At 45.4% G+C, this 12,156-nt stretch overlaps 1 protein-coding gene across 5 annotated transcripts in view; it reads left to right on the top strand.

Annotated features, from left to right (window-relative positions):
* Nucleotides 1-12,156, top strand: part of lrp6 (low density lipoprotein receptor-related protein 6) — a 35,982-nt gene that overhangs the window by 16,469 nt on the left and 7,357 nt on the right. For 3 of the 5 annotated variants that reach the window (XM_061667295.1, XM_061667290.1, XM_061667293.1), the window contains exons 8-14: nucleotides 985-1,213; nucleotides 3,049-3,338; nucleotides 3,684-3,910; nucleotides 8,637-8,821; nucleotides 9,630-9,956; nucleotides 10,084-10,286; nucleotides 10,745-10,932. In XM_061667295.1, coding sequence (XP_061523279.1) covers nucleotides 985-1,213; nucleotides 3,049-3,338; nucleotides 3,684-3,910; nucleotides 8,637-8,821; nucleotides 9,630-9,956; nucleotides 10,084-10,286; nucleotides 10,745-10,932 — 1,649 coding nt within the window. The remainder of the gene's footprint in view (nucleotides 1-984; nucleotides 1,214-3,048; nucleotides 3,339-3,683; nucleotides 3,911-8,636; nucleotides 8,822-9,629; nucleotides 9,957-10,083; nucleotides 10,287-10,744; nucleotides 10,933-12,156) is intronic. The other 2 variants (XM_061667292.1, XM_061667294.1) reach the window with 1 other exon arrangement.

Below are 12,156 nucleotides of genomic sequence, written 5' to 3'. Positions count from 1 at the left end.
TGAGTCACGTCCCGCCCGATCAGCCACCCAAGCGGACTTTCAACAAAAACACTTCTGTTGACACTGTTATTGAGTTGACCTCAATCCAACACAACATTGGGCCCCCTTTTTTTCTCTCAAGGTTTGAATTCCTCCGGCATTTTATGATGCAGTGGTGCCTTGAGATGAACAGCTTTTTGAAATACGAGCCGTCGTTCGGTGGATTTTTGCTTTGACTTATGAACGCAAACTTAAGATGATATGAGCACTGTGTGGTGGCATCCAACTCAAATTGCTTCACAACAGGCAGCAGATAGACGAACAATTGTTCCAAAAAGAGGCTTCAAGCTGTTCATTGCCGCTCCCAGTTGAAGTTTACTCTAAAACAAAGAGAATGACACCCTGTGAATTTAAAACAACCAAACTGTTGCCTTAAGAAAGGCCTCTGCTGGTATCGTTTATATGCTAACGATTAGCGTTCCCTGTCGCGGTGTTATAACCCTTTAAGCAACAGATATTTGAACAGAAACAGTGGAGCAACACATTTAGACGGACAATATCACAATACACACGGGCATACATTCTTTATCCTCTGCAAAAAAACAACTTATTGCTCCTTGCTGAATCCGAGAGCCGTGGTGTTTGTACAACTGTATTATACTGCCCTCCTGTGGACAAGGTGGGCACACTAGGAGAAGCGGCACAATGAAATGAGTTGAAGCATGAAATTCTGATTCACAAATTGTTGCATTCTTTGCATTATATTTAATTATGTTATTACTAAATTATTAAACATTGCTCCTTATTTGAAAAAACGAGACAGGAATGGTTTTTTTTGTTTTTTGTTTTTTTTCCAGGGGGAGGTTGGAACAGATTAATGGCGAATGTTAAGAGTGCGGGCGTTAGGTTAGGAGGGGAGGGATCATTTTGGCAGCCATTTTGACAGCAAAAAAATCAACCCCTGTCACTGTGTGTGTTTGTGTGTGTGTGTGTGTCTTTTGTTAGGTGATGAACATGGACGGGACGGGTAGACGGGTGCTGGTGGAGGACAAACTTCCGCACATTTTTGGCTTCACGCTGCTGGGCGACTTCATCTACTGGACGGACTGGCAGCGGCGCAGCATCGAGCGCGTTCACAAGCACACGGCCGAGCGCGAGATCATCATCGACCAGCTGCCCGACCTCATGGGCCTGAAGGCCACCGACGTCCACCGGGCGCAAGGTGAGCACGCAGGTGGGATTCGAGTTTCAGATTTGTTCTTAACGCGGCTCGTGCATGAAGCCTAATGAGAGAGATGAAAACGAGGAATATTTTCTCTGTCATCATACAACGGTACCTTGACTTACACTGCCTTCCAAATTATTTTGAAAATGAAACACGTTCTTGGATTTTCCTCAATAATTAATTCAACTACTACAATTTACTCCGTTACATTTACTCAAGTAGCATGTTGGATAAATTGTACTTGTGAGAGTAGTTTTAATGCAGCGTACTTTCGAGAACCTTTTAAGAAGAAACAGTACTTGGTTACAATGATTTACATGCCACCCGCTATTTTTAGTTATTGATTATTGCTTATTTATCCAAATTTTTTTGTGCGATCTGTTCAGACTACGACTTCTGCATTGGGCACCGTTCGCTCCGATGCAACAGAGGCGCTAGTGACGTTTGACTCGTTCACCAATCGAACGGCACAAGGCAATCACATGACCGCACACGACGTCTTCTGTTGGGCTTCGCCGGCAGAGATATGAACACTAGATACGCCAGCCCGGCTAATCCTCGTACCTGCGTGGCGGCCGTGTTGAAACGTCGTCGTTCCCATTGGCTGTCATGCGTTATACTATTTGTGTGGGACTGTCTGCCCAAACGTGGATATTCCAGCCCACTTCTAAATTGAGAAAACACAGTAGCTGTTTTTTATGGTCAAAAGTAACTTTAAAACATGCACACATTTTGGGGTACGTGGCTATGCTGATCGCGTGCGCACACACACAGTGTCATCAGAATTTGCATAATCACTTTTTTAGTTTTAAAAAACGATTTATTTTTTTTTATTAAATTTTTTTTTGATGATCATGGTCTGATTTAAAAAATAAATAAATAAATCAGAAGTTACTCGCCGTTTATTCAGTACTCGAGTAGATTTTTCACTGAGTACTTTTTACTCGAGTAATTTGTTTTTTTTTGGGGGGGGGGGGGGGGGGGGGGGGGCGTTACTTTTGACTTGAGTCAAATTTTCAAGTACCAGCATTCTAGAGTACTGTACTGGATCGACTCTACAGCACAATATTTGGCTACTCTACGCACTTCTGTTCAAATGACAGTTGGCATCATTCTGTTAGAATATAATTCAAATGTTTTTGAGCAAACTTCCCAATGATATCAGCATTTCATTGAAAACTAAACTTAAAATGCACCGTTCCAAGTGATTACACACAGCAGCGTTTCAAAACATTTGACACGTTTGTCATTTGTGGAGTTTGCAGGATTCGGAGCCAGCTCATATTTACTGAGCCACCAAAGCAGATTCTATCAAAAACATCGTCAAGTTACGTCTTGGCATAGGACAACTTCTTTGGTAGCAGCTTCGCAATTCTTACATCCGTTCAAATTTTGGGAGAGTTTCTGCTTGGATTTCTTTGAGAATGGTGCAAATTGTCGAGCTTGAAGATGATTTTGTTCCAGAAAGCAGCAAGAAAGTGGTCACTCAGAAAGTCCACCTACTTTTCAGAGGTCATTTTGGCGCCCTCAGGGACCTGAAAGGGGCCGACGAGCTCTCTCTCCCCGGCATGTTTCTGGCCAAATACGAGACTGCGCCTTGGTGCGTCTGGACCCTCCGGCCTTGCACATCGGTAGACAATCTCGTGAATCATTTGCTGCTATAGGCATAAAAGGAGAAAATGTCATGTTGTGACCTCTGTCCTTCCCTGACCTCAACCCTGTCGAGAACCTTTGGAGCACCCTCGTTAAGGGTGGGAAGAAATCTGAGCAGAAACTCCAAAAAGTTCAATGGATGTCGGCCCCTTTAAGCCGGTGCTAGCTAACTGGCGGCTTCCCGTCCTCAGGCGGCAACCCGTGCGCGGACAGCAACGGTGGCTGCAGCCACCTGTGCCTGTTCACGCCGCGGGGCGCGCAGTGCGGCTGCCCCATCGGGCTGGAGCTGATCGCCGACATGCGCACATGCATTGTGCCGGAGGCCTTCCTGCTCTTCTCGCGCCACACCGACATCCGGCGCATCTCGTTGGAGACCAACAACAACAACGTGGCCATCCCACTCACCGGCGTCAAGGAGGCCTCTGCCCTCGACTTCGACGTCACCGACAACAGGATCTACTGGACCGACATCACGCTCAAGGTCCGGAGCCGCCGCGAGTGTGCGTGCGTGCGTGTTTTGTTTTTTACGTTGCAGGTGTGTGTTTTGATGCATGTGCAGGTTTGTTTCTGTGGGGGGGGGGGGGGGAGTTTGTGCGTATGTGTTTTTAGAGGGTGTGTGTGTGTGTTTATGTATTGTGTGTAGGTGTTTTTTTTCAGTGTTTGTGTTGTTGTTGTGTGTGTTTCTCAGTGGGCATTTGTTTTTCAGCGTGTGTTTGTGTTGATGCGTGTGTGGATGCGCAGTTGTATGTTGTTGCTTGTGTGTGTTTGTTAATTTGTGTGAGAAGTGCAAGTTAACAAGTTAAAAAGTTTGCGTCTGTCCTTGCAGACCATCAGCCGGGCCTTCATGAACGGCAGCGCCCTGGAGCACGTGGTGGAGTTCGGGCTGGACTACCCCGAGGGCATGGCAGTGGACTGGTTGGGGAAGAACCTTTACTGGGCCGACACGGGCACCAACCGCATCGAGGTGGCCAAACTGGACGGGCAGCACCGGCAGGTCCTGGTCTGGAAGGACTTGGACAGCCCACGGGCTCTGGCTCTAGACCCGGCTGAAGGGTGAGCAGGGGGTCCGCAGTCGGGTCGAGTGTTGTCACGATAGCAACATTTCCACCTCGATACCGTGCGCGGAGAAAGTACCGAGATACCGATGTGGAAACGATACCTGCATGAGTAAAAGGCCAATCATAGATGGCAAAATGTGGAAGCAAAGCAAAGCAAATTTATTTGTATAGCGCATTTCACACACAAGGTAACTCAGTGCACTTTACATGATTAAATGCATTTCAAAACAAAGACAAAAAACTGCTTATAAACATTTAAAACAAAGAGAATAAAAATACAATTCAAATAGCTTACAGTGCAAGAAATATAATTTAAAAGTGGAAATGCTCGAAGAAGCATGGGAAAAAAAGAGTTTTTAACTTGGACTTGAAAACATGCACACTTGGTGACTGACGTCACTTCTGTTGGCAACTTATTCCATTTGTGTGCAGCATAACAGCCAAATGCTGCTTCACCATGTTTGCTTTGGACTCTGGGCTCCACTATTTGACCTGCGTCTGTCAATCTCTGAGCCCTACTGGGTTTATATTCAATTAGCATTTCATTCATGTATTCCATTTAGGGATTTATAGACCAGTAACAGAACTTTAAAATCTATTCTGAAGCTGACTGGAAGCCATTGTCAAGAATTTAGAGCATTCTGAAAGAGCTGCAGCTGTTTAATGCTCTTTTTGGGGAGTCCAGTCAGAAGACCATTACAATAGTCAAGTCTACTTGAGATAAAAGCATGGATGCGCTTCTCCTGTTCTGCTTGACACATGCAAAACTTCACTCTGGGTATGTTCTTCAGATGGTAGAAGGCAGTTTTAGTAATTGTTCTGATACGACTGTTGAAAGTCAGGTCGGAATCTGTCAGAACGCCAAGGTTTCGGACTTGGTCTTTGGTTTTTAAAGAGAGTTACTCCAGGTATTTACGAACAGCAATCCTCTTTTCTTTATTGCCAAAAACAATTATCTCAGTTTTATTGTGGTTTAATTGAAGAACATTTTGGCTCATCCAGTTATCTGTTTTAGACAGTGACACAACACCTCAATTGAACTGTAGTCATCTGGAGACACGACTAGATATAACTGTGTGTCATCTGCATATCTGTGATACTCAAAATCAAAGTTCTGAAGAATTTGACCCAAGGGTAGCATTTACAGGCTGAACAGGCGGGGTCCAAGAACTGACTCTTGAGGGACCCCGTAGGTCATTGCCATTCGATGAGATTGAACACTTCCAATGGTTACAAAATAACTCCTTTCCTGGGTGGGACCTGAACCATTTAAGGACTGTTCCATTTAGTCCTACCCACGTTTCCAACCTCTTCAGGAGTATATTATGATCTACCGTATCAAAAGCCGCACGGAGGTCCAACAAGACCAGAATTGACACATTTCCTTAGTCAATATTCAACCTTATATCATTTCACACTTTGATAAGAGCAGATTCTGTACTTTGATGAGTTTGGAAATCGGATTTGAGATTTGTCAAAAAGTCCATTTTGGTTCAAGAAATTCCTGAGTTGATTAAAAATAACTTTCTCAACAATCTTGGCTATGAAAGGGAGATTTGAGATGGGTCTATAGCCTGCTAACATGGATGCGTCCAGCGTTATATTTTTAGCATAGGCTTAATGGCAGCTACTTTAAGAGCTTTAGGAAACTCCCCTGACTGAAGTGAGCAATTGATTATTTGCTGATTGTCTTAGTTGTAATACGAGCAACAACATTTATGACATTTGAGATTTTACAGGTGAAATTCTCCAAAAGTTAATCAACTGTCTCAGCATTCACAGTTTGTGGCACAGCAATGGTTTCCATAAACTTAGTGGTGGTACTCTCATTTATGTACCTTTTCTTAATATACATAGTGGTTGTCTGAACGTTTGGAAGAATGTGTAATTCAAAGAATACACAAAAGCCATATACTTAATGTCAATTGATAGAATTTCAACATCCTTAGAAATGACCAGGTCTAAGATGTGACCTTGAGTGTGGTTTGGACTCTGATGTTGAGAGAGGTCCACTGTGTCTAGTATAGCAGAGAGGTCTTTAGATTTTTTTCCTTGTTATTGTCAACATGAATGGTAAAGTCTCCTTTATGACAAAAGAGTAGTACAATTCCAATGAAGTTGGGACGTTGTGTTAAACATAAATAAAAACAGAATTCAATGGTTTTCAAATCATGTTCAACCTATATTTAATCGAATACACTACAAAGACAAGATATTTAATGTTCAAACTGAGAAACTTTGTTTTGAGGAAATAATCATGAACTTCGAATTTGATGGCTGCAACACGTTCCCAAAAAGCTGGGACAGGTGGCAAAAAAGAGTGAGAAAGTTGAGGAATGCTCATCAAACACGTGTTTGGAACATCCCACAGGTGAACAGACTCATTGGGAACAGGTGGGCGCCACGATTGGGTAGAAAAGGAGCTTCCCTGAATCGCTCAGTCATTCACAAGCAAAGATGGGGCGAGGTTCACCACTTTGTCAACAAGTGCGGGACAATATACTCGGAACAGTTTAAGGACAATGTTGCTCAATGTACAATTGCAAGGAATTTAGGGATTTCATCATCCACGGTCCATAATATCATCAAAAGGTTCAGAGAATCTGGTGAAATCACTCATGTAAGCGACAAGGCCAAAAAACGACATTGAATGCCCGTGACCTTCGATCCCTCAGGCGGCGCTGCATCACAAACCGACATCAATGTGTACCACGTGGGCTCAGGAACACTTCAGAAAACCAATGTCAGTAAATGCAGTTCGGCGCTCCACCCGTAGGTGCAACTTGAAACTCTACTATGCAAAGCAAAAGCCATTTATCAACAACACCCAGAAACGCTGCCGGCTTCTCTGGGCCCGAGCTCATCTAAGATGGACTGACGCAAGTCCCCATTTCAAATTGTTTTGGGAAATTGTGGACGTCGTGTCCTCCGGACCAAAGAGGAAAAGAGCCATCCGGACTGTTATGGACGCAAAGTTCAAAAGCCAGCATCTGTGATGGTATGGGGCTGTGTTAGTGCCAATGGCATGGGTAACTTACACATCTGTGAAGGCACCATTCATGCTGAAAGGTACATACGGGTTTTGGAGAAACATACGCTGCCATCCAAGCGATGTCTTTTTCACGGGCGCCCCTGCTTATTTCAGCAAGACGATGCCAAACCACATTGTGCACGTGTTACAACAGCGTGGCTTCGTCGTAAAAGAGTGCGGGTACTAGACTGGCCTGCCTGCAGTCCAGACCCGTCTCCCATTGAAAATGTGTGGCGCGTTATGAAGCGTAAAATATGACAACGGAGACCCCGGACTGTTGAACAGCTGAAGCTGGACATCGAGCGAGAACGGGAAAGAATTCCACCTACAAAGCTTCAACAATGAGCGTCGTCAGTTCCCAAACGTTTGGTGAATGTTGTTCAAAGAAAAGGTGATGTAACACAGTGGTCAACACAACCCTTTTTGGAACGTGCTGCAGCCATCAAATTCGAAGTTCGTGATTATTTGCTAAAAGCAATAAAGCTTCTCAGTTTGAACATTGAATCTCTTGTCTTTGTAGTGTATTCAATGAAATATAGGTTGAACATGATTTGAAAATCATTGTATTCCGTTTTTATGCATGTCCCAACTTCATTGGAATTGGGGTTGTAGTCACTACAAATAACTGACAGCAATTTTCTATTGTATCTGGGAGGCCTATAAATTATGAAAACAATAACCTTTGGGTCACCTTTAACTAAAAAACAGAGATATTCAAAAGAGCTAAAATCACCCAGTATAATTTATTTATACTGAAATAATGACTGAAAAATAACAGCAATACCACCGCCTTTTTTCCCTATTCGACACTTGTTCATAAAATAAAAATTTGCTGGTGTTGCCTCATTTAAAATGGTATTAGAGCTACTTTCTGTTAAACACGTTTCATTTTGTAACAAAAAGTCCAGATCATAGGTTGTAATGATATCATTAAAAACATTGATTTATTATATTGAAAAGAGCTAGTCTCGCAGAGATAACTGAAGACAATGGTTTGATAGTCAGTCACATTTTTATCCTCACTAAGTTTGTAGTTCTACTTTTTTTGTGGCATATTTCTTTGACCAACTTTCTGTCCCTTGTAATTACAGGGATCAAAAAATGCCTGATCTCCATAGGGGTCTGAATTATTCTGGAAAAGACCCCGCAGATATCAATCAGAATCGCAGATAAGGTTCTTCATGGGTTGAGGAGGGGCCCGTCACATCTTAGTGGACGGTGGTTTCAGGCGAGGGGGGATGGGAGGAAGATTCCAATATTGACGATAGTCTTCATCATGTCCGTCACACCGAGCAGAGATTCGGCTACTCGAGAGTGAGCTTTGCGTTGGGCTTTGCTCCAATGGGCCGGGGAAGGGTGTGGGACATTCAACGTGCTGGCTCATCTCATTTGTCATTTGCTCCTCCGATTGTTTGGATGACGCTGATGAATAATCCGTCTGCGCCTCGTGTCGTTTTATCTCCTGTTCCTCCTTTCTGGAAGTATTTATTTATTTATTTATTTTTATTTGAAGTAATACTGCGCAGTGGAGGATATTACATATCATTTTTAAAGATCTCTTGCTGAAAAAAAAGAAATAAAAAGACAGCAGTTCTGCTATTACCGCAGTACTTTTCCAGTGTGGGTGTATTGCGCAACCCGACTGGGGTCAGGCGGTTCTGTTGGCTCACGCGTGCGGTGTCCTCCTCAGCTACATGTACTGGACCGAGTGGGGCGGTAAGCCGAAGATCGACCGAGCGGCGATGGACGGAAGCGGGCGCATCACTCTGGTGGCGGACGTGGGCCGAGCCAACGGACTCACCATCGACTACGCCGAGCGGCGCCTGTACTGGACCGACCTGGACACGACGCTCATCGAGTCGGCCAACATGCTGGGTAATGGCCGATCGCGCCATTCGACGCGCTGCCTCTCGGGACTCGGAAAATAATTGCTCCTTTTTGGAGTGCACTTTTCGTTCAGGTGGTCAATAGCAAGTGAAAACTTGGTTCAGATAGTTAACGAAGGAAAACTAGTTGCAGACGGTCTGCCTTTGATAAAAACCCGTCACAGATGGTCATCAACGAATAAACTACGTGCAGACGGTCAGCAATTAATGAAGACGAGTCGCAGGCAATCAGCAAGAAGAAGAAGAAGAAGAACCACCTTTTACTGTCATGAACATGCATGCATGTACACAAAATGTGTTCTCTGCATTTCACCCATCACAGTGAACACATACACAAGTTAGTGGAACTCACTGGAGCATGGGGTAGCCAAAGCGCCCGGGGAACATTTCGGGGTATCGGTGTCTTGCTCAAGGACACCACAGCCGTGAGTCCGGGGGATGTTGGCGGATGGTCCGGCCGGGGTCTTGAACCTAGGTGGCAGGCGATGATCTTAACCATTGGGCCACGGCTGCCCAAAAGAAGTGTCAACTCATGAAAACTAGTAGCAGACAGTTGGCAGTTAATGAAAACTAGTCACAGACTGTCAACTAATGACAACTAGTTGTGGACGGTCGACAACTAATCAACTAGTTGCAGACAAGTCACCAACTAATGAAAACTAGTTAGACTATCATCAGCGAATAAACTAGTCGCAGACGGTCGGCAACTGATGAAACCTAGTCGCAGAATGAGTCTGACACCGCGGCCGAGTCTCAAAGCTTGTTGCACCTTTGCGCTTGTTTTCTTTTGTTTCCAGGTCAGGACCGAGAGGTGATCGCCGACGACCTCCCGCACCCGTTCGGCCTGACCCAGTACCAAGACTACATCTACTGGACCGACTGGAGCCAGCGCAGCATCGAGCGAGCCAACAAGACGAGCGGGCAGAACCGCACCGTGATCCAGGGCCACCTGGACTACGTCATGGACATCCTGGTGTTCCACTCGTCCCGCCAGGGCGGATGGAACGCTTGCGCCTCCACCAACGGGCACTGCTCGCACCTGTGCCTGGCCGTCCCTGTCAGCGGCTTCGTGTGCGGCTGTCCCGCCCACTTCTCGCTCAACTACGACAACAAGACCTGCAACGGTGAGTGGCGCGGCGTGCGTACGCACTGACGTTATTGTCGTCATGTAGCGTTTGAGGCCACGATTGTTTTCCGTTGTGCTTTTGTCGTGTTTTAAACCGGGTCGACGCGAATGTCGTCGTGTTTCAGCGCCGACGTCCTTCCTGCTGTTCAGCCAGAAGACGGCCATCAACCGCATGGTGATGGACGAGCAGCAAAGTCCCGACATCATCCTGCCCATCCACAACCTGAAGAACGTCCGCGCCATCGACTATGACCCGCTGGACAAGCAGCTGTACTGGATCGACTCCAAGCAAAACGTCGTTCGCCGTGCTCAGGAGGACGGCAACCAGGCGGGTTCAACTTGTGGGGAGTCATCTTTCCACTTGGGGATCGTTTTTTTTGTATTTTTTTTTTTTATATAATTGCGCTATTTTTAAAACGGCTCTGCTGCTTAAACCGCTACCTCAAAAAAAAAAAAAAAAAAAAAAAAGGCAGACTGAAATTCAGTTTTCTCTTGCTAAAGGTTACAATATGATCATCAGATGAACAGTGAAAGTGCACTTTCAATATTATCTAACACACTGATTATGTACAATATGTAAACATGTAGAATTGACTCACTTAACATGCAATTATTTTCTTACATTTTTTGCAGAATTGTCAACTTTGCTGGCAAATAGTATAAAGCCACACTTTTTGGTTTGAGCCTTATATCAAGCCAATTGATATGTGTAGGAAGCGGTAGGGAAATAGTGGTCCAGAGGTTTGCGTAACGTGCGGTGTCTCTCCTTTGTGTTTGTGTCAGCAGAGCATGACGGTGGTGTCGGGCACCCAGCTGTACGACCTGAGCATCGACATCTACAGCCGTTTCATCTACTGGACCAGCGAGCTCACCAACGTCATCAATGTCACGCGCACCGACGGCGGGCGCGTGGGCGTCGTGCTGAGGGGCCTGCACGACAAGCCGCGCGCCATCGTGGTCAACCCCGAGAGAGGGTGAGTGTCCACTTACGGTCGCTTTATATTGGACAGGGCTTTGGCCTTTGAGTTTTTTAGCGAATATAATATTACAACAGAAAATTGCAAACAGGTGAATTTGCAAATCGTTGATAATGCGGGGGGGGGACACTACAAACATTGAATCGACTCTTTTACACTCACGGAGCAGCAACACATACATACAGAGCCGACAGCAACACTCTCAGGTATATTCCATCTGCGATGTGGAAACTCGGTGAGTTGGGGACCGACCTTCTCTGCCTCTTCTTGCTCTTCATTCCACTTCATCTCTTCCAGTCGAGCTCAGTACCGCCTGGCATGTTGTGGCACATGGTGGTACGACACTGAAGGTGCCAAACTCTAAATTCGGAAGTATTCAAAAATGAAATCATGCGGAAGCGTTTGTTTTTTTGAAATGTTGGTAAGTAGAGGAGTGCCTGACTGTTCACTGAAAAAAGCCATCAAAAAGGATGGCTTGAAAATCTGCGACGTAGCGGGAGGCACGAACGATTAACCTCGGGGGAACACCGCAGCGCCGCTTCAAGAGCTTCACACGTGAAAGTCATTTCAAAGATTTATAGATGGAAAGATTGGCCCGCCAAGGCCTCTCCAGGAGAGCGCCCGCTGCTCTCTGCCAGGAAACTTTGAAAGATTTTAACATGTTTTTGTGCAGGTTTTTTTTTTTTTTTTTTTCCCCTTTTCTTTTTGTTTCCTCTTCATGTCTCGTTGTTTATTCTCCAGCTCGGGCCGCCGCCCGCCCGCCCGTTTGTTTGGCGTGGTAATTGCCGCCTTCGCTTCGGGCTGAGGTCCGACCAGTAATCCGCGTGCAGTTTGCAGATGAAGTTTGCAGATGTTGCGCTAGCCTCCAACATTCCACAAGCAAAACATCTAAGCAGGCCCAGAACAAGAAGAAGAAAAGTCTCATGAGATGCGTCCGAAGTCTGGCCGCTGGCCTGTAGCACGTACTACAAATTACATTTGACACAGGTCGTTCAACTTATTTAAATTATTTTGGTTTGTCTTTTATATTGGGCGCCACGCTGGGCGACCCGTTAGCACGTCTGCCTCACAGTTCTGAGGTTGCGGGTTGAAATCCAGCCTCGCTTGTGTGGAGTTTGCATGTTCTCCCCGTGCCTGTGTGGGTTTTCTCTGGGTAGACCGGTTTCCTCCCACATTCCGAAAACATTCATGGTAGGTGCATTGAAGACTCTAAATTGTCCG

This window comes from Phycodurus eques, chromosome 22 (assembly GCF_024500275.1).
Source record: "Phycodurus eques isolate BA_2022a chromosome 22, UOR_Pequ_1.1, whole genome shotgun sequence".
In the NCBI taxonomy this organism is placed as follows: Eukaryota; Metazoa; Chordata; class Actinopteri; order Syngnathiformes; family Syngnathidae; genus Phycodurus; species Phycodurus eques.
Note: the sequence above shows the minus strand (reverse complement) of the source record. Positions and strands in the feature narration are given on the sequence as shown.